At 46.5% G+C, this 20,310-nt stretch overlaps 3 protein-coding genes across 3 annotated transcripts; 2 read left to right on the top strand and 1 right to left on the bottom strand.

The window, feature by feature from the left end:
• The first annotated feature begins 7,524 nt into the window (after window positions 1-7,524).
• Window positions 7,525-8,878, top strand: LOC133925076 (transcription factor DIVARICATA-like). Its single transcript, XM_062370904.1, has 2 exons — window positions 7,525-8,052; window positions 8,290-8,878. Exons 1-2 carry the CDS (start codon window positions 7,688-7,690, stop codon window positions 8,471-8,473), a joined length of 549 nt encoding a protein of 182 aa, XP_062226888.1. The 5' UTR covers window positions 7,525-7,687; the 3' UTR covers window positions 8,474-8,878.
• A 509-nt stretch (window positions 8,879-9,387) lies between these two features.
• Window positions 9,388-12,129, bottom strand: LOC133925067 (uncharacterized). Its single transcript, XM_062370893.1, has 2 exons — window positions 11,918-12,129; window positions 9,388-10,453 (listed from the first exon to the last, which is right to left on the bottom strand). The coding sequence occupies exons 1-2, from the start codon at window positions 12,024-12,026 to the stop codon at window positions 9,549-9,551; spliced, it is 1,014 nt and encodes a 337-aa protein (XP_062226877.1). The 5' UTR covers window positions 12,027-12,129; the 3' UTR covers window positions 9,388-9,548.
• A 6,428-nt stretch (window positions 12,130-18,557) lies between these two features.
• Window positions 18,558-19,382, top strand: LOC133890529 (uncharacterized). The gene is made up of 3 exons (XM_062330931.1): window positions 18,558-18,702; window positions 18,769-18,885; window positions 18,959-19,382. Exons 1-3 carry the CDS (start codon window positions 18,573-18,575, stop codon window positions 19,231-19,233), a joined length of 522 nt encoding a protein of 173 aa, XP_062186915.1. The 5' UTR covers window positions 18,558-18,572; the 3' UTR covers window positions 19,234-19,382.
• Window positions 19,383-20,310: the final 928 nt, after the last annotated feature.

The raw sequence follows: 20,310 nt of genomic DNA on the forward strand, positions 1-20,310 counted from the left end.
AAACTCAAAATACCCCATGGATAAACCCAAGGCTAGGGTTAAGCTTGGGTTTAAATGATATGAGGGTCGAATCAAGCTCAGAAACAAAAGGAAAATGGTAGGGGGGTGCCTCATCTTAGTGTATAGCAGCTTCCTAGCAGATCAATCCACTCCGGAGAAGCTCCGATTTGGAGATCAGGCTTCGGGGTGGCATGCGGGCTTGAGGTTGGATGAGCGTGCCTTCGGCGAGGGACAAGATGGGAGGAGCTTGAGGAAGTCCTCCAGAAGCTTGAGGATTTCCCACAATCAATCTCTGGTCATCGTACACATTGAGGTGGAGCTCTCCTTCTCTCTCTAAGGTGGAGTGCAGAAGAGAGTGAGGGAGTGAGTGAGTGAGTGAGTGAGTGAGTGAGAGAGAGAGAGAGAGAGAGAGAGAGCAAGAGAGAGTGATCTATTCACTTAAGTCGAGCCTTTGCGCTCTGGTGATTAGACCGCAGGAAGTCCTGGTCGAACCGCGAGAAATCCACGTGGCAAGCCTACATGGCTGCCCCCGGTGGTCAAACCACGGGTAGTCCTAGTCAGATTGTGGGAAGCAATTTCCCCGCATTTTCTTTCTTTTCTTGTCCCCAAGGTATTTAGGGTTTCCAAAAGGGCTCTAAATTATCGCCAAGTACTTTTAAAACATGTTTTAAACTCAAATTATCAAACGAATACGCATAAACAATAATGCCATGATGATTATGGATGCTCAATCACGTGATTAGCGTTTTGGGACATGACAAGGACCATGAGAAGGTTCTCTTTGCCGCCCATCAGCTTCAGGGTGCTACTGGTGCGTGGTGGTCTAACTTTCTGGCCATACACGCCACCAACCACCGGGTGTCCTAGGCAGAGTTCCGCTGAGCCTTCCGTGGTTCTCACATGCCCAAGGGGTTGATGGAGATCAAAATGTGGGAGTTTCTGGACCTCAAGAAAGGAGGCAAACCTATCACGGAGTACGTGCAGGTGTTCAACCACATTGCACAATATGCGACGGATGAGGTCAACACCGATGAGAAGAAGAAATATCCATTTGTGAATGGCCTCTCCGCAAATATGCAAGACTGGCTGTTGACTCACGAGTTCACCGACTGCAACAAGTTGGTAAGCACCTCCCTCACGGTTGTGTTCAAGATGAAGGGCCACTAGGAGGAGAAGAAGCGCAAGAGGGTTCTGTCGCCTTTCATGGGCGGGAGCTCTCAACATACACAGATGGAGAGTCAACCTCCTCCATATCACATGTCAGCCTCAATTGCTCCACGACCAATGTGGATAGTACGGCGTCCATCTTTCTTCGCTTTGCAAAGACAACCTCCAAGACCTACCATATCTCAGGGGAGTGTTACAGGTGGCCCCGGCGACCCGTGTTACAATTGTAGTTGTGTCGGTCACTATACGTGGGATTGCCCTTTCTCGAAGCCTGGAGCCGTGGTGACTGCTCCAAGGCCTTCACAGTAAGCTCAACCCCTTCCCCAAGTTTCCAAGATGATGCACGTTCCCAAGCATGGCCGAGGGAACTACACCACCCCCAAGGAAGCTCACGAGGATGCTAATGTATTGATGGGTATGTTACTCATGAATTCTTACCCTGCAATAGTGCTTTTTGATTCTGAGGCATCTCATTGATTCATCAAGGAAGGGTATGTTTTGAGTCACAATATTACCACCCAAACTCTGCCTTCTTCATTCCATATTGATGCACCTGGTGCTAAGTTGCAAGCCGACCAGTTTGTTCCATTGGCCAAGATTCTCATTAAGGGAGTACAATTTTCTGCAATTTTGATCATCCTTGACACTAGAGGAGTAGATGTCACATTAGGAATGAATTGGTTAACCCAATATGGTGCTTGTATTGATTGCAATAAGAGAGTGCCTTCTCTCAAGAATCCAAGTGGTGTGTGGATTTCTCTTCACCTTGGAGAGGGTGGTCTCCACTTGTATGTCCTGAAGGTTGCCACAACCACAGATCTCCAGAAAATTCATGTGGTCTGTGAATTTCCTTATGTCTTTCTAGAAGAACTGCCAGAAATGCCACCCAACCGAGCAGTGGAGTTCTCTATTGATCTTTTGTCCAGTACGGCCCCGATTTCGAAGAGGTCATATAAGATGCCACTAAATGAGTTAGCGAAGTTGAAGAAGTAGATTCAAGAGTTGCTCTCAAAGGTTCTCATTCTCCCAAGCTCCTCATCCTAGGGATGCTCGGCGCTCTTTGTAAAGAAAAATGACCAAACTCTTCGGATGTGTGTTGATTACCATCCGTTGAATGAAGTCACTGTCAAGAACAAGTATCTGATTCCTCAGATTGATATTCTGTTCGATCAACTGACCGGTCTTAGGGTTTTCTCCAAGATTGATTTAAGATTGTGCTATACCAAATAAGGGTTTGACCGGCAGATATTCCAAAGGCGACTTTCTCTACCTGTTACAGGCTTTATGAATTCACCGTCATGTCCTTCGACCTTACCAATACACCGTCATTCTTCATGTACTTGATGAACACGATCTTTATGGAGAAACTCGACAAATTTGTCTTGCTTTTCATCGATGATATTCTCATATACTTCAAGACTATTATTCTTGGCCAACTTTGAGATCACCAACTCTATGTCAAGTTCAGCAAGTGTGAGTTCTGGCCCAACGAAGTCACTTTTCTGGTCATGTTCTATTCGAGAACGGTGTTGCCGTTGATCTGAGCAAAGTGCAAGAAGTCTTCAATTGAGTTCAACCCAAGAATGTCACCGACATCCGAAGTTTTCTCAGACTTGCAGGTTATTACCGTCGGTTCATTGAGAACTTCTCCAAGATTACCAAGCCAATGACTAAGTTGTTGAAGCAAGGAAGTGTATTCAGGTGCTCGAGTGAATGTGAGTCAGCTTTCCAAATTTTGAAGAAAATTGCTCTGATCGCTTATGTTCTTGCTCAACCTGAAGTGGAAAAGGGTTTTAACGTCTATTGCGATGCTTCCCGCATAGGCCTCAGATGTGTCTTCATGCAAGAAGGTCGGGTTGTTGCTTATACCTCACGCCAGTTGAAGCGCCATGAGGAGAACTACCCAACCCAAGACTTAGAGCTTGCGGCAGTTGTCCACACTCTAAAGTTTTAACGCCACTATCTGCTAGGAAATCTGTGTCGTATCTATACGGACCACAAAAGTCTCTAATACATATTCACTCAAGCTCATCTGAACTTGAGACAGAGAAGATGGCTCGAGTTAATCAAAGGTTATGAGCTTGAAGTTCATTATTATCCCAGCAAGGCAAATGTGATCGCCGATGCACTGAGTTGAAAGGCTCGACGCAATTGTATTATGGTCAAGCCCAAAAATGCCACACTTTGTGATGAATTTTGAAGGCTTGGACTCAAAATGGTCCCGGAGGGATTTCTTGCAAACTTGTAGATCAAATCCACCCTCCTGGATGAGATCAAGGAAGCTCATTCGAGCGAAAATGAAGGAAGGCAAGGATACATGTTTTTCTAAAGATGATCAGGGTGTATGACCTATGGTTTGAGAAGAGACTAGTTGTTCCGAAGGTTGAGGCACTAAGGAAGGAGATTCTGGATGAAGCTCATGATTCTTTGTTATCTATTCATCCGAGAAGTACCAAGATGTACTAGGACCTCAAACCAAGATTCTGGTGGACTAGCATGAAGTGAGAAATCACTCGATATGTTGTGAAGTGTGACGTCTGCTGAAGAGTGAAGGCAGAGCACCTTAAGCCGGCCGTTACGCTCTAATCTTTGCATATTCCCTCCTGGAAGTGGGAGGAGATCAGAATGGACTTCATTACCGGATTGTCGAAGACCTCTCATGGATATAACTCAAATTTAGGTCATTGTGGACCGGTTGACAAAGTCTGCTCATTTCTTTCCTGTCAAGACCATGTATTTGGTTAAGCAATATGCAGAGTTATATCTCACTCGGATTGTTTGCCGTCATGGGATTCTGAAGAAGATCATCTCCGATCGAGACACTCAGTTTACCTCATATTCTAGAAGAGCTTTTATGAAGCCATGAGAACCAAGCTCTTCCATAGCACCGTCTACCACTCTCAAACCGATGGTCAAACCGAGAGGGTGAATCAGGTTCTAGAAGACATGTTGTGAGCTTGTGCTCTCATATATGGGAAGAAGTGAGAAATTTACTTGCCATTTGCCAAGTTCTCTTACAACAATAGTTATCAGTCAAGCATTGAAGTGTCACCATTTGAAGCTCTCTATGGTTAAAGATGCCAAACACCATTAAATTGGTTTGAATACGGTGAAAGGGCTTTCTAGGCACGGATTTGGTCAACGAGGCAGAAGAGCATGTTCTAACTATTCGGAAGTGTCTCCTCACGGCTCAGTCCCGATAAAAGAGCTATGCAGATTGCCACTGACGAGAACTCGTGTTTGATATTGGGGACTTTGTATATCTCAAGGTTTCTCCTCTCAAAGTAGTTCGACACTTTCAAGTCAGGGGGAAGCTAGCACCCGATATGTGGGACCTTTTCAAATCATTGCTATGCGTGGAGAGGTGGCCTATCAGTTGGACTTGCCTCCGTCCCTCTCTGACGTTCACAATGTATTCCACGTCTCGCAACTAAAGAAATACCTTCGAGTTTCAACCAAGGTCATTGATGATGCAAATCAAGAATTGCAACTAAATCTCTCATATTGTGAGCAGCCAATTTGAATCTTGGATGAAACGGAATGCAAGACTCGATGACATTCTATTAAATTCATCAAGGTCCAATAGAGCAATCACACCAAAGACGAAGCAACTTAGGAGCATGAGGATAAAATCTGCTTCGAATATCCTGAACTTTTTGAGAACTTGTGAATATCGTTCTAATTTTGCATATTGGAGCATCTCACATGCATCACCATATTGAATGGAAAGTTTGTTCTCAAAGGATTGCACTTAGAAATCTTTAGAACCAGAAGAGCATACTCATGGCGGTCTGACCGCTATTGGTCTGCCGGACTGCCGATATGTACAATTTTTTACACATCGGATTATCTGGTGAGTATAGTTTCCTTAGACTCAAAGAAAAAAACATAAACTCTATTTTCTTTCGAACTTTGATTAGACATGATTATATTTACAATATATAGACATGCTATACAACCAAAATTCATCAAACTAAGACTACAATCTTAACCATCACTTATTAAAATAAATTCAGATATATTTATACTTAGCTTCTCAAAAGCAAGTCCGTGCAATGCCCAATCGAGGGGTCGCGAAAGATCTGAGACGCTACAGTATAATGGTCGTCGCATCGCAGCACACGATATGATATTTCATTCCTAAAGTTACTGGAAGATAAGGTTCATGAAATTCGTATCCAAATACTTTGACTTGCGTATTCAACTTCAACGATGAAAGCTCGCAGCAGATGTAGTATAGCTGTAAGTTGTGTGATGCTTATTTCTTCTCAATAAAGAGAGACTGCCAGCTTCTATCACATTGCGGAAGAAACGTAGCGTGTATAACTTACACCGAATCTACCGAAACGACATTCCACAGCGTGGTGGAACGAATCCGGAAAGGGGAGAAAAGGCAACGGTTGATTCAGGCGAATCACACGTACGCAGAGTGATTTGTGATTTTGCCACTGCCAAGATATAGCTTTGCTAAAATGCCACTTTCAAGATGGTACACTCTAAAATGTCATTATTTTTTTTAGCATTGCTTCCTTGTCTATTTGCCATGATCACTCATTTTAACTAATTTTATTTTTCCCTTCTCCAGCCACGTCAAAGAACCACATTGAAAATGAAATGAATTAAAATTAGCAATAATGGCAAATAAGCAAGAGGCGATGTTGAAAATGACATTTTAAAATGTATCATATTCAGAGTGACATTTTGATGGAGCCATATCTTGGCAGTGGAAAAATCTTAAATCTCTCCACATATGTTTTTGTCCTTTCTTCTATGATCATCTTCAACTATTTTTTCTTTATTTCATTTCTTTCTTGATTCTTTTTTTCATTTCTATTTTTTTTATTTTTTCTCATCTCCAACAATTTACTTTAAAGAAATTCGTAAATAGAAATGAGAGAGAATCTCATTCTAGAGGGAATAACTCTGAAAATCCTTTCATAAAGTGAACTGTGAAAAAAAACTATTGAAACGCTGAATGTAACAAAAATCTCTTCACGAAGAGATTTTATATCGCGAAGGGAATCTGTTGGCTAGCACGGTGGTGCTAGTCAACCTGGATTTGACTCTTCTTTTTACAAAATTCTTGTATTTTGCATGAAGTCAGTATTTAGTGTCAACCCGGCCATGAATGCAGCTACGCGGGCCTTGCGGCCGGACCACGGGCTGAGCATAACGTTCTTGTGATTTATTGGCCGAAGCCACAGCTTCAAATTCAACTTGTGCAAGGGGCACTTGTCGCGCACAAGACACAAACGCCACCTTGACTTACCCAAGACCAACAAACTTTACCACGCACAGCGGCACAGCCGCAAAACAAACAAACAAACAGCTCAATTTTTAACCCATGCCAATGAACCCACCGCCGCGCACAAGCATAAAACCAGAGGTGCACGCGAAACCAACGGAAAAACAAACCGAGGATCCGGCGAAGCGCAAACCGTGCGCCCGTACCGCGCCCGACGTCTGTTCACCTCGGTTTACCGCCGTGGCAGCGCCCGCGCGCACCAGCGCACACGCGTCCGCCGAGCCGGCGCCGGCTCCCGCACGCCGAACGCCCAAATCGTGTGCGCGCGCTAAACAAACCCAACCCAACCACCGCTGGATTGATTTGATTCCACGTGTACGGTTTAAAATAATCCTACAAGACTAATCTAATGTATTTACCACTTAGATCTAATTTGTAATTTGATATGTGATAAAAAAATTATCATAAAACTTAGAGTAAATTTACTTTCCATTATGTATCGGTGTATTCGATACACTTTGAGCCACTATAATAATAACTTTCACTTCAAACCATATATTTGATACTAATATTTTAATTTACACCATGTTCAACGAATGAGCGTTGGCTATATTCACGTGACGAGCTGTTTCATTCACGTTAGCCTCACGTATTCATCTGGGATGTCATCCTATGCGTACTTTGACTCTTTGATTACATATTTGCTAGCATCGTAGATATAGGTGATTGACCAGCGATGAGGTAGACATGAGCTGAGTGGTACGATAGTGCAGATAGCAACTTGAGGAGAGATGGCGGCAAGGTAGATATGGCTAGAAGAGGAAGGAGACAACGGAGAACAAACTGAGAGGTAGAAAGCTTAGGTTGAAAATAAATTTTATCCTCACAATTGAATCCGTAAAGTTGAGTGGATGAAATTGCTGGATATATAAGCATGGTCAAATACTCAATTCTTAAATATGATGCAAACTAAAAAGTTAGTATAAGAAATATAGTTTAAAGTGACATCTATTATTAAATGTGGTTCAAAGATCACTAGTGCACTATATATGGTCGAAAGTGAATTTTTTTTCTAAAACTTACGGTGAAACCAGAGTTTATAAATCCCGTCCCAACGCGCAACAAACCAACGGCACACGGCGCCGCCCACATAGCCACCTACCCATCCGTCCGTCCACCACGAGCAGCACGCCGCACGCAACGCGCCAACACCGTGGCTGTTAACGACGCGACGCGCTTCGTCCGATCGTGTCCAGCCGGGGGAGGGGAGACGGCATGGATTTCCACCACCACCACCGCGTCCACGCAGCGGGGCCGCCGCCGGCGGCGGGGCGGCCTTGGAGCAAGGCGGAGGACAAGGTGTTCGAGAGAGCGCTGGTGACGTGGCCGGAGCACGCGCCCGACCGGTGGGCGCTCGTTGCGGCGCAGGTCCCCGGGCGCACGCCGCGGGAGGCCTGGGAGCGCTACGAGGCGCTCGTGGCCGACGTTGACCTCATCGAGCGCGGCGCGGTCGACATCCCGGGCTGCTGGGACGCCGACGACGACGGCGAGGAAGGCGCCCCCGGCCGCCGCTCTGGCAATAGCCGGACCCGCGGCGAGGACCGGCGTCCCGGGATACCCTGGACCGAGGAAGAGCACAGGTACTACGCGTCCTCCCTTCCTTCCGATCTCACTTTGCGTTCGAGGTCGCCGTGGTTCCATTGATCTAGGGTGTTCTAGAGACCCCTCAACATCTTCCCGCATCCGCTTGTCAAGCGGAGAAGCCAAGGAGTTCTTCCTAGCTGGCGCATGGGTCCCGCTCGTCAGCCACACATTACAGCTTGTTTTTCCTCGTAAATTTACGCCGTCCTTTTCGTTGCTTGACGTTGCGTGTGCAGACTGTTCCTTCAAGGGCTGGAGAAGTACGGGCGCGGGGATTGGCGGAACATCTCGCGGTTCGCGGTGCGGACGCGGACGCCGACGCAGGTGGCCAGCCACGCGCAGAAGTACTTCAACCGGCAGGCCAACCCCGCCAGCCGCGACTCCAAGCGCAAGAGCATCCACGACATCACCACCCCTTAGACCCACCCGGCCGCCGACGGCGACACTCTTTCTCGTGATAAACGGAAGTATTAGTACTAGTGCATGACATCCACATAATGATAGTTTATCAGCATCTTAAATTAGGGTGAAATCCTTTATCAGGGCCCATGGGTCTCTGCATTACTGTGGACGCACATGGTTCAAGCCGCACGTGGTTTAGACTTACTAGCTCATAGCATAATTAGGAGTCCGAAATATCTTAATGAGTTTAACGCGTCAACGTCGTGTCTAGTTTAGGTGGATGCAGACTGACTTGATGCACCTGCACCTGTCACTGTTCCATAGTTTTATGGTGCTTTTATATGATGGTGTATAGCTTGTACAGTAGTAGTTGTTGGGGGGCGTTCAAATGATACAGTGCATATGCTGCTGGATGCTGGTCAACATGTGTGATGTGTCTCATTTCAAAAAAAAAAAAACATGTGTGATGTGTCTCTAGTGCTTCGAGCTCTCGGTACCTCGGTCGACGGCCACGTAACGGACGGGCGCGACTCCAAGGCTCGAGCGGCACGTGGTTAACTGGTGGGCGACACTTGTCGGTGTCCAGCCTCCGACCCACCGCCGTACACTCAACTCCTCGAAATGACATCAAGCTTCTTTTGCCATCAATCATCAGCCATGCTTGACAGTATTTTGTCTCCAACCGACCACCGTACACTGAACCTGCCTCACAGGAAGCACAAGCTTCTGACATCGTCATCCATGCGTGACAATCCGTACGACACCTATCTGGGAGAACAAATCTGTGCATGTTTGCAGACCGTGCAGAAGCAGAGGCCGAGCTGCACTGTAGAGGCTGAAGTAAAACAGAGACTAGCTTAGGTTCTTTGTTTGTAAAAATGCTCTAAAAATTATTGTTCAACATACAAGATCAGCCAAACCTGCATCCCATGGAGCTCGTTAAAGTAAGCTCTAATTAACTAGAGACGCGCAGAAAACCGGAATACATAAATGAAAACTCAGCCACAAAAATGAACTGTAGACGGAATAGTTCCGTACAGAGAAGGAAGAAAACTTTTACAAGGGTTTCTGTGAAACTCCTATCTAAACTCCCTCAGAATCCAAGAAAACAGATCATGATAACAGCGCAAACACTGCAGTCCATCAGCAGAGCACCTAGGGCTTTCTGAAGCAGCAGCCCAATCTCCAACATTTGCCCTAAGCTATCAGCAGAACCTAGGTTGCTGCCAACCGGTCTGCCCCTCGCATTGGGGTCCTTGTTCTCCATCAACAATGTGAGGACGATGATAATGTTCGTTATAATGAGAAATAGAAGTGGCCTTGTACCAACCAATACTCTGGTGATCGTGCCACCAATGTCCAGGCCCCAACTTGAAAGAACAACCAGAAAAGCAATGGCAATGGATGCTAAAAGGCGGTTACTCTCGGTCTCTGATATGGCCTTGGTAATCTCCTGCGGAGTGAAGTTCAAATTTTCCTTAAGATTTTCCACAGACCAACCTGCACTGTCTGCTTGGTTCGATTGGCTTGGAGGAGACGATCTGGGTCTCATTTCCATCTCTCTCCTAGGTTGGGCACTTGCTGCTCCATCGTGACTTGTCTTCTTACTGAGGGTTTCCTGATCATGCCTATGTAACGGTGCTTCATTTAGTAGCTGAATTTCAGTAACCGCACGGCCTGTCTTAAATTTTTGGAATAGTTCATCTTCATTGCTTAAGGTTTTAGCCTTGGTTTCTTGGCGGGCCTTATCAGATGGCTGAATTTCAGGAACAGCACTGCCTGTCTTAAATTTTAGGAATAGTTCATCTTCAATGCTCAAGGTTTTAGCCTTGGTTTCTTCACGAGTATCAGCTCGTTGAAATTCAGGTACCGGGTCACCAGGTTCTGACTTTTGCAACTGAGTTCTATCGCTGAACTTCTCACCACCAATGCCACCTTCAACCTGCTGCTGTTCAGATAGCTGAGTGGACGCAGCATCAACCATACTAAGTGGTGAATCTGCAGAACAGCAACCAATTTTGATCAAACAATAATGTTTAAGAAGCTGGTCCAGGAAAACAGAATTTAATATGATTAACTCTCATCACTCAAGAACATGATATACAAGGAAAACTTTAGGTGATAAAGTATGCTCTGATAGAGATGTTAGAAGAAATGAACAAGGGAAATCATGGAAAAGAAAACAACATAATAAGTAAAGGATGACACCATCCCCATGTTTGGAATTAATATGTAACTGGTAAACCCCAGAGTTGCTCATTAAACTGACAACTATCAAGTGTCCACACTCAGAAAAGGAATGTGTAGTAACTGATAAACTATGTATGATGCCTTGGCAACACAGATAGCTTATGAGGATTGCCACCTTGCCTTTTCCTACAAGCATACATCTGACCTCATTGTAACGCAATGAGCTGGCACAACGATAGATATGAATTTTCAAGCTATGCATCAGTCAATTTGGCAAAATACACATAAAATATTACTCAATTTTATAAGTTTCTCACGAAGGTTTTGAGCCATCTAAATGCATCTTTGTGTTCTATTAGCGGGAGCGCATTGCACATAAAAGTTCCCAAAGAAAGAACAGCAAACTCTGTGTCCTCAACGCAGCTTCCAGCTGTGTACTGTACATGTGCACTGAGCAGTAGTCAACAACGGTGTGGCTCGTGCATCGATGGCCCTGAGAACTTGGCTGGGGGTGCTCGGGTGCAGCGTCAGTCATAATATGGAACCATAATTTCCTGCATCGTGTACTGCAGTGTCACTCATAATGTGAAACCATAAGTTGCTGCATCGTGTACTGCAGTTGACCTAGGAATAACTGCCCAAAGCGGTGCTCCATTTCCATGTTTTCTTGGTACAACGAACTGAATTCTCGCCGTGTAATAACCCTTCTAACAGTACGGCAAACAACTCACAGCAATGCGATAACAACTAGCTTCATAAATAAGGTGGCACAAGACATTAGCATACATGACGAGTCATACACAGGAAAACCGGCTACAGAGTGCTAGTAAATTGAGTTATGGGTGTGCCGAACTGCCAATAAACCAAATCAACTTTCAGGGGGTTGAGTGGCAAGGACACTGGTTTCTAGTGAGGTTTTGGAAGTTACCCAATTGTCCGCTGTCAACATTCTAAGTCACAAATTCTCTTTTCACCTTTTTATCTCATGACCCGTGATCCAGGAACCCCAGAAAACGCACCGTATAATAAGGAAGCTCCTATTTATCATCCGAGAATTCAACAACGAATCGGGGATATCTACAGGGCAGGCATCTGCTGCAACCCTACTCCGCATGTGTTTGTTAATCAACGGGCGCATAAGTTCCTCAAGAAAAATTCGGATGCCTCAAAACAACTAACATCTCATTCAATCTGGATGCAAACACAAGAGGAGTCCCAAGAGCCGCAGGCAGAGGAGAATCGGGGATTGCTGGATGCTTTCCCTCGGGTTACCTGGAGGCGGGTCGGAAGGAAGGCTGCTAGTCTGGCCGGTGATGAAGGCGAGGCGATCGGATCCCCTCTCCACCAGCCGCCGCCGCCGCGTGGTCGCGCCCTTCTCCATCGCCCCCCTCCTGCTCGCCGGCACGTCCAGGCCACTACTTTCCCTGCCTCTCGAGTCTCGACGCCGCCCCCACCACCTGGCCACCTCTCCTTCTTTCCCTCTTTATTTTATCTGTTATTCTCTTTTTCTTTTTCCCTTTTTGTTCAGGCGAGACTCCTGGATTCTTCTTCTTGCGTCCTCAAACGCCGAACTTTTTATTTTTATATTTTAAATAAAAAATTGTAAAGGATCCGCCGCCCTTCTAACTAATGACGGATTAAAAAAAAGTTGTATTAAATACACTCAAAATTTGAAGTACTACCGAAATAGTCATAAAAGTTTCTAAAAATTATATATAGTACAGAATGAAATCATCTAACTCTCCAAAAATTCTTAACTCAAAAAATTATTTGTATAATAAAAAACAAATTTTAGGATCTCTGGAAAAAAAAAATTTGTTTCTTATTGTAAAAGTCATATTTTTTGTCTTTTTTTCAAGAGTTAGATAATAGTATTCTCTACACTATAGGACTTATTTAGAAATTTTTATGATAATTTTAATAGAGTTTTGAATTCCAATAGAAGACAAGAATCTAGACTTAATTTTTAAAAAATAGATATATATTTATATTTGTAATTTTTTATTTTTTTAAATAAAAAATAAAAATCTGCTCAAACGCCTGTGTCGGGCAAAATTGGCCCAGATGAATAATGGGTCACACAGGCTCGTAAAGCCCACAAATAGCCTAATATGCCGGGCCCAGAGCAGTCCATGAAACAACAACGTCGACAGGCGCATCGTCTGGCTGCCCCGGCCCGTCAGTCCCAGGCTCCCAGCAGCGGAGAAGGTCGCGTCGGCGTGCCTCGGGGGCGATTCACGAGTTTTTTTTATTTTTATATTTTTTCGAGTTTAAATTTAAATAAATAGATTCTCGGCGAAAAGATTTGCAAAAGTAGGCGCCCACTGCCCTCTCAGAGGGCGGGTACGGGGCTAACCGCCCACTGAGAGGGCGGTAGGCCTTCCCGCCCGGGCCCCCCTGCTTACCGCACCCTCAGGGGGCGGGTAGAGATCCTTACCGCCCCCTGAGGGGGCGGTAAGAGCTCCTCCCGCCCGCCGCCCCGCGCCGGCCCCCCTGCGCCCTGAGTCTATAAAAACCCCGAAAATTAGAGAAAAAACCAGAAAAGTTGAGAAGAGAGAGGAGAAGAGAGGAGAGGAGAGGGGAGGAAGAGAGATCGGCGAAGCCCTGCTGCATTTGGGCTGCGGATTTGGAAAAAAAATTCAGGTCAATCTTTTTATCCTTTTTATTGTTGTTAATTAGTGCAGTAGTAGTATATGACATAGATTTTAGATAGTTAGATCTACGGTTTAGAAAATTGTAAAATTTAGTTAGAAAATTGCACGATAATAGTTGAATATAGAATATTATTTTTAGTACATTATTTTCAATTTGTTACCTGTAGTATATTATTTGTAGTATATTATTTTCAGTATGTTGTTTGTAGTATATAGTTTATAGTATATTACTTGTACATGCAGACGTATGAGTGAACAGTAGATGATAATTTGCGAACCTAGAGTAGCATTTAAAAACTATTTTATCCGATAATCAGAAATATAGTTTGTTGTCTTAACATGTGTTATGTTTGCGGGTGTTTTCAGGAATGGGAGATAAATTAATTTTTCAGATATATTATGGTGAGGGTGAAATTATGTACGGTCCCAACGGTGTAGATCTCTCTGGATTTCGCCATGTTATGAAGGGGCTTAGTAAGGCTAATGAGAGGACTATTGTGGGGGTGTGCAAATGGCTCATGCGGTTTTTCTAACTGGATCCGCAGCAATATGAGCTGAAGTTGAAAGGTGTTATGAGCCGTGCTAGTCATGGATACTTTGGTGAGCTTGTTCCCATCGAAGCCACATCAACTTGGAGGCAGTATGTAGATATATGCTGTGAACGTGGCATGCCGCTTGTTTTATTAGCTGCGGCGTACCTGAATGATCAAAATGAGGTGAACTCTGAAGAAGCAGTAGCAGTACCAAGTGAGGCAGTGGAAGATGAGTCAGAGGCGGCTAATGTAGGGTCCAGAGAGGAGGTTGGTGATGCTCCAGACCTGGAGCCGATGGGTGTAGCTGATGAAGGGGAGCACATCCCTAGCATCATTGAAGATATGGATTTGGAGGATGAAGAGTTGGAGGAAGGCCTTGCCGATGGGGATTCTTCTGATGAGGAGGGTAATGCTGCAGTTCCTGCGGAGTGGCGGGATCAAGAATTTTCGAAGTTGGTGGTTAGCGAGGCTGACCAGACACCGTGGCCATACCATGAGAATGAGGTGTCACAGGGTGCTATGTACCCTACAAAAGAGGCAGTTATTGATGCTGTGAAATTCTGGTCGTTGTCTCTCCGTAGGCAATTCAAGGTTGTTAAATCAAGTAAAAGAGAGTACGATGTGAAGTGCTTGGTTCCTGAGTGCCCTTGGCGGGTGCACGCATTTAGAGGGAAATGGGCAGACTACTGGCAATGCTCAATAGTTAAGGAACATAATTGTCATATTGAGGAAATAGAGTTCGTCCATCGGAACCTGTCTTCTGCTTTCATTGCAAATGTTATGTACGGAGAGATTGTGGACAACCTAAGGTATGAGCCACGATCAATAATCCGTGCTATTGAGCAAAGGTTCCAGTACACAATAAATTATGCGAAGGCATGGAGGGCGAAACAAAAGGCTATTGAGATTAGGTTCGGTACATATGAAGATTCGTATTACAATCTACCTCGTCAATTAGCCACAATTTGTGCAAGAAATCCAGGCAGCTACTATGATATCAAGCATTACCCCTCTACTGATGTGGAGTACAACGGAAAAAGAGTGTTGCAGCGTGCTTTCTTTGCATTCGGTGCAACTATCAAAGCATTTAGATATTGCCGACCCATCATATGCCTAGATGGAACATTCCTAACTGGGAAGTACAAAGGGCAGATATTGTCTGTAATAGGGGTCGACGGTAACAACCAAGTGCTGCCACTAGGGTTTGCGTTCGTGGAGAGTGAGAATGGGGACAGCTGGTATTGGTTCCTAGAGCGGGTGAAGCATGCAATTGTTCTTGACCGACCAGCTGTGTGTCTCATTCATGATAGACATGCAGGATTGTTGCAGGCTTTGCTGGATATGCAACACAGTAGCGTGCGACGGGGTGTACCAGTACAGTGGCCAGATCTCAAAAGCAAGTGGTGCATGCGGCATATGGATGCGAACTTCTACAGACAGTTTAAAAACAAAGAGTTAATGAAGCTCTTTAAGAAGTTGTGCAGTCAGAACCAACAACGTAAGTTCAATGCATTATGGGCAAGACTTGATGAACTGACTCTTAAACAAACTGTGGAGGCCGCACCTAACCGTGAGGAACCAATAGCTCTCGGTCGGCTCCCAACCGATACTCCGCAGATTGTACGGAGATCTAGCGCATCTATTAGGAGCTTTTCACAGTGGATACGCAATGAGCCCAATGAAAAATGGGCTCTGCTGTACGACAGTGGTGGTGCCAGGTATGGAGTAATGACTACAAACCTTGCAGAGGTTTATAACTGGGTCATACGAGGAATGAGGTCCCTACCACTAGTTGGAATTGTAGAAGGCATTTTGCATGGCACCTGCAAGTACTTCATTGATCGGTTTGCAGCTGCTAAGGTTGTAATGGAGGACAATCGTATGCTTTATGGCCGGATGCTATGTGAGTACATGGAGAAGGCAAATAGGAAGGCCCACATGCATCGCGCAAATCAAGAGGGCACAGCAGAGCACAGGTTCAGTGTCCTGTGTCGGGATAAGGGTCGGAGGGGGGGGTAGACGTGAGCGGCATGTTCAAGAGTGTGTGCTAAGGAGTGGGACATGCATATGTAGTTGTCAGAAGCCACAATTACTCCACAAACCTTGTACACATGTCATAGCTGCGTGCGCGGAGCACCATATGCTTCCAAGGCAATATGTGTCACAATATTTCATGAAAGATCAAGTACTGAACACCTGGAACCAGGAGCTGTATGGTTACAGCATTGTTGAGACATTTACAAGTAACCCAGAGCCTTCAAGAATATATGTGCCTGATTTGGGAAAGATGAAGAACGCACCGGGCTGAAGACAATCTCGGCGGATTCGTAACGATATGGATGAATCCGAGGCTGGCCCTAGGATTAAGCGATGCAGTCAGTGCAATGAAGTAGGTCACACTTACAAATATTGTCCCAAAAGTGCAGGCGGTGATGCACCTGTTGTCTAGGTCAGCTAGTTTTGTACCATTTTAATATGTGTTAATTTCACGTACGCTTAATTTGCATTCGAAGTATGTTGTTCTTGTATTTATTTCTCAATGTATTAATGTACATGTCTTTCAAATGCAGAGATGGCTCAGCCTTCGACCCCAGAGCTTTTGGACCCTGCCGTGGACAAGAAGCATCGCAGCTTCTTATCCGCCGAGCACCAGACGGACCTAGGAGTGTTTCGCCCACGAGGCCCTGGAGAGCTGCTGACGGTAGACGAGCGCTGGACCCACAGGTACTTAGAAAAGCTGATGGTGTTACATATCATTTCGCTGCTGTTGTTACAGATTATTGATGTACATAGGTTGGGAGCCGCCGGACTCCTAACGCTTTGCCGGTTGGTCGAGGCCCGATCGACGGAGAACCCCGAGGTTGCGGCTCGTCGTTTCTACTTCGATCGGTCGCTGATAGCAGCACTGGTCGACCGTTGGAGGCCGGAGACACATACGTTCCACCTACCGTGCGGAGAGATGACCCCGACCCTGCAGGACGTCTCCTACCTCTTAGGCCTTCCTTGCGCGAGAGCTGCGGTTGGGGTGATCGATATGCAGGCTGACTGGATGAACGACATGCATCAGCGATTTGGGCCGGTGGAGCGAAAGGCGGATGCACCCCCGTACGTGCCTGAGTTCTTAGCCGATGCACGAGGGCCAACGAAGAAGTGGATCCTACAGTTCCAGGTATGGTAACATGCAACCTATCGATTTCTAACAAATTATGTCGTAATGATTATTTCTAACACCAGTCATATATGCAGCCGACGTACATCCACCCACAAGCCAACGCATACGCGATCTCGAGACATTTGGAGGCCTACCTCCTTTGGTTGTTTGGGTGGGTGATGTTCACTAGTGGCCAAGGCCACCTGGTTACGAGAACCCTTGTGCCGTACGCCCGGTCGATAGCTGACGCACATGCAGAGGATGTACCGCAGTTCAGCTGGGCATCAGCTGTTCTTGCTGCGACGTATCGGGCGCTCTGCGACGCATGCATGAAGAAGGAGGCGCTAGCCACTTTTGACGGGTGTCCACTTCTTCTTCAGCTATGGTCGTACGAGCATTTCGCCATAGGTAGGCCGGTGGTGGATCGCTCTCCGTACCCAGAGGAGTGGTACGGCGAGATGGAAGAGGACGCGCCGACAATGGCCTCGCTGTGGTGTCGTCGACGGGTACGTAATTTACATTAACAGTTTCGTTCGTACTATGTTACTCTCTAAATATCTGTATCGATGTTTGTCACTCAGCCACACTGGGCCCACGAGCAGCCTCGCAGCGCGTACGAGCATTTTCGTACCCAGTTTGACAGGCTACGTCCTAACGATGTGGTATGGGAGCCATACAACGTTCGGGCCATTCATACACGTGCAGGGTCGGGATTGTCACCCTTGTGCACCCGTGACGAGGAGTACTGGCTTACCAAGGCACCCCTTGTCTTCGACATCTACGTCGAAGAGTATTCACCGCAGCGCGTCATGCGGCAGTTTGGCCGTCACCAGACATTCCCGCTCGTCCCCATCCGCACAATCCCCTTGCACGTCCACAGGTACATTTGATAAATTTTAGTTTGAGCAACCTTCGTTTCAGTTTACCTTACATTTACCGTGGTTTCAATGCAGGTACACACGGAAAGGCCAGCCAGCTGGCCACCTCTGGGCGGACCGCTTGGCCCCTTACGTGGCAACATGGGCCCAAGCGCTACAGGACGTCGTAGAGGAGGCGCGTCCCCACACCGAGGGAAACTTTAGGGAGTACTTACGGTGGTACGTACCTCGTACGCGGACTCGTGTCACCTACACCCCTGATGATGTCCGGGGCCACGTCGCATCGACAACGGAGACATACCCGGTGCATTGGGACGAGGACGCCGCTTTAGCAGTAAGTCATTTTTTTTAAGTCCGTACTACATATTGAATGAACATAACCGTATACTTTAATTGTTCACTATTGTTCGTATCCGCAGACAGATATCATTTATGATGTAAATAGGGATGCAGTTGCTGCCATGGACCGCGTCCGGCAAGGGCATCACCTAAGTGCGTCGGATGTTGCGAGCTTCATTAGACGGGTTTTCGACAAGACGACGCGCGCCCTGAAACTCACCTCCTGCCGATCTACCACAGATGTAGCAGGGCCGCCTCCCAGGACGAGTGGTGCACACGCCGAGTCGTCTCGGCCGTCAGACGTGCACCGCCGATCTTCAGTGTCGACACCCACACGACCCCTTCTATCACGTCTTGGAGGGTCCGAGCAACATGGTACGAATTATACTTTTGAAAATTATTGATCAATATCCTTTACTTATTGTTATTAAACATTCATTAGGTCCGTCTGCACAAGTCCCGACGCAGCCTCGCAGATTGAGCCCTGTACGTCCACAGTCAGGTACTCCGGGAACCCTTCTTCCTAATTTCTAGTACTTTCAGCAAAATAAGTTACAACTTTGCTCAGATTACTTCGGTGACGAGGCCGGTCCGTCTTCAGCGGCCCCACACCCTACCCCCCCCCCCACAACGTACTACGGCACGTCAGCGTGGCCTTCTTCTGCTGCACCGTCGTACCACGCAGGTATAATTATACATTTTTTACTATTACTTTCAATACCATATTGTTCGTATCTAACGTGATTATTTATTCACAGGCCCCTCCAGCCAGTACACATGGACGCCTGCCGAGCCTTCACAGTCCTCCTACCCTAGTCAGGAGGATGAGGCTGGCCCCGACACCGCATACGACATCGTCCGTGACTTCTTCGGGGGCACACCTGACTACGACGTCCTTCAGCGGTCCCAGGTTTCCAGTGCACCGCTTCGGACCCAGCCCACGCATGACGACCCTCGACACCGGTGGTCCCTACTAGGCCTAGCAGACACGTCGGCCCACCTGACCCCCTCACCTACTCCAGGGGTCACGTGAGGGTTAACCAGCGGCATCGGGACCACGATGGGGCGCACGGACGACGGCAACGAGGGAGGCATGAGTAGCATTTTACATTTTTTGTAACTAACATATGCGTATTCGCTTCGTGATGTGCTCATATGTATTAAGACACGTTCACTTTGTATGGTCGACTTACCATTTCGTAAATAAATTTCATATTCAGACACGTTCAATGAACAAGTGACCACACCACTAAACTTTAACCATGACTTGACAACACATGCCTCCTGCCGCAGGCTTTAAACAAGATGTGACAACACTACCCAGCTTTTTCAAATCAGTAAATGACAACACGGGTACCAATAAACGTGGAATCTCTGACCATGGGCAACGACAAAACTGTCCTATTCTTCAATATGGAATCCGATGCTCCTCCCGCCAGCTATGCCCATGCCTAATTCCTTTCTTTAAGAGCGAATCCAATGCTCCTGCCTCCCCCAACTATAAGTAGCCAAACCTCCTTACGGAGAAGCATCGCTCATTTCTCAAATATCTCAAGTGCAATGTCTTCCACAGCTCCATCAAGCCCACCAAAGAAACATTAGGGGACTACCGTACCTGAAGGTCTCGAACCACCAATGTGCTTCTGTGGTGACCTTTGTAAGCTCCGCAAGTCGCAGGACATCTCATACACCTATGGACTACGCTTCTTCATGTGTGCCAACTACGAGTATGACAAGCCTCGCAATGCAACAACTGGTTATCGACCGGTACGGTAACAGATGTTCGTCTCATCTCTTCCGATTACGCACCCTCTTTTACTAACCGCTCATCTTGTTCCATTTGTTCAGTCCCCTCCACCGCTCTGTGATTTTATTCAGTGGCTCGACAATGAGCAAAATGACTCACAGAAGCTGTGGGTCGACATGAACATGAGGTGGAGAAGGGAAGCGTACGCACGTCGGGAGTACGAGCAACAGCAAGAGGAACTTCATCCCAAGCGGGAGGAAGAAGAGTGCATGAGGAAGGCGGCGCACGACCGTACCGTGGCTCAGGCTCGAGAGGCTGAGAGGGAAAGGAAGCGGGAGAGAGCCCGCCGTGCTAAGGCGGCAG

This window comes from Phragmites australis, chromosome 1 (assembly GCF_958298935.1).
Source record: "Phragmites australis chromosome 1, lpPhrAust1.1, whole genome shotgun sequence".
NCBI lineage: Eukaryota > Viridiplantae > Streptophyta > Magnoliopsida > Poales > Poaceae > Phragmites > Phragmites australis.

Bases quoted from the DNA above. Each gene is read 5' to 3' on its own strand.
- LOC133890529 (XM_062330931.1), top strand. From the start codon at position 18,573: ATGGTACGAATTATACTTTTGAAAATTATTGATCAATATCCTTTACTT. The intron at 18,703-18,768 runs GTACTCCGGGAA...AACTTTGCTCAG, and splicing joins CCCTGTACGTCCACAGTCAG to ATTACTTCGGTGACGAGGCC. The intron at 18,886-18,958 runs GTATAATTATAC...ATTTATTCACAG, and splicing joins TGCACCGTCGTACCACGCAG to GCCCCTCCAGCCAGTACACA.
- LOC133925076 (XM_062370904.1), top strand. From the start codon at position 7,688: ATGGATTTCCACCACCACCACCGCGTCCACGCAGCGGGGCCGCCGCCG. The intron at 8,053-8,289 runs GTACTACGCGTC...TTGCGTGTGCAG, and splicing joins TGGACCGAGGAAGAGCACAG to ACTGTTCCTTCAAGGGCTGG.
- LOC133925067 (XM_062370893.1), bottom strand. From the start codon at position 12,026: ATGGAGAAGGGCGCGACCACGCGGCGGCGGCGGCTGGTGGAGAGGGGA. The intron at 10,454-11,917 runs GTAACCCGAGGG...GCTGTTCTGCAG, and splicing joins TCCTTCCGACCCGCCTCCAG to ATTCACCACTTAGTATGGTT.